This window comes from Morone saxatilis, unplaced genomic scaffold (genome assembly GCF_004916995.1).
Source record: "Morone saxatilis isolate NCDOM2014 unplaced genomic scaffold, NCSU_SB_2.0 Contig2, whole genome shotgun sequence".
Classification (NCBI taxonomy): Eukaryota; Metazoa; Chordata; class Actinopteri; family Moronidae; genus Morone; species Morone saxatilis.
This window is the reverse complement of record NW_023339762.1, coordinates 8,006,001-8,006,349: the sequence shown is the minus strand read 5'-3', so window position 1 is coordinate 8,006,349 and position 349 is coordinate 8,006,001. Positions and strand designations below refer to the sequence as shown.

The following is a 349-nucleotide window of genomic DNA, read 5'->3' as shown; positions in this document are numbered from 1 at the left end:
GTCTCTCTCTCTACCTCTCTCTCTTAGGTTCAGGGTCACATGCCTCCTCTGATGATCCCAGTGTTTCCTCACGACCAGCGGTCTCTGGCTGCTGCGGCTGCTGCACAGCAAGGCTTCCTCTTCCCACCGGGCATGTCCTACAAGCCAGGTATACAAACACATACCCACACACATGCGTTTTGGACAATTTCCCAAGATAGACAACACACTGACGAGTGTTAAGGAAATATATGTTTTCTGAATAAACATTCACCCACCCTCAAACAAAAGCCCTATGACTCTGACAGTTATTGTTAACTAAAACAGAAACTCATTTCTCATTTTTTCTCATTCATACACACACACACAC

At 45.6% G+C, this 349-nt stretch overlaps 1 protein-coding gene across 1 annotated transcript in view; it reads left to right on the top strand.

Annotated features, from left to right (window-relative positions):
- LOC118330868 (transcription factor SOX-6-like) overlaps positions 1-349 on the top strand; it is a gene marked incomplete in the record, with an annotated part of 105,754 nt that overhangs the window by 79,393 nt on the left and 26,012 nt on the right. The window contains 1 exon segment of the mRNA XM_035665563.1: positions 28-148. Coding sequence (XP_035521456.1) covers positions 28-148 — 121 coding nt within the window.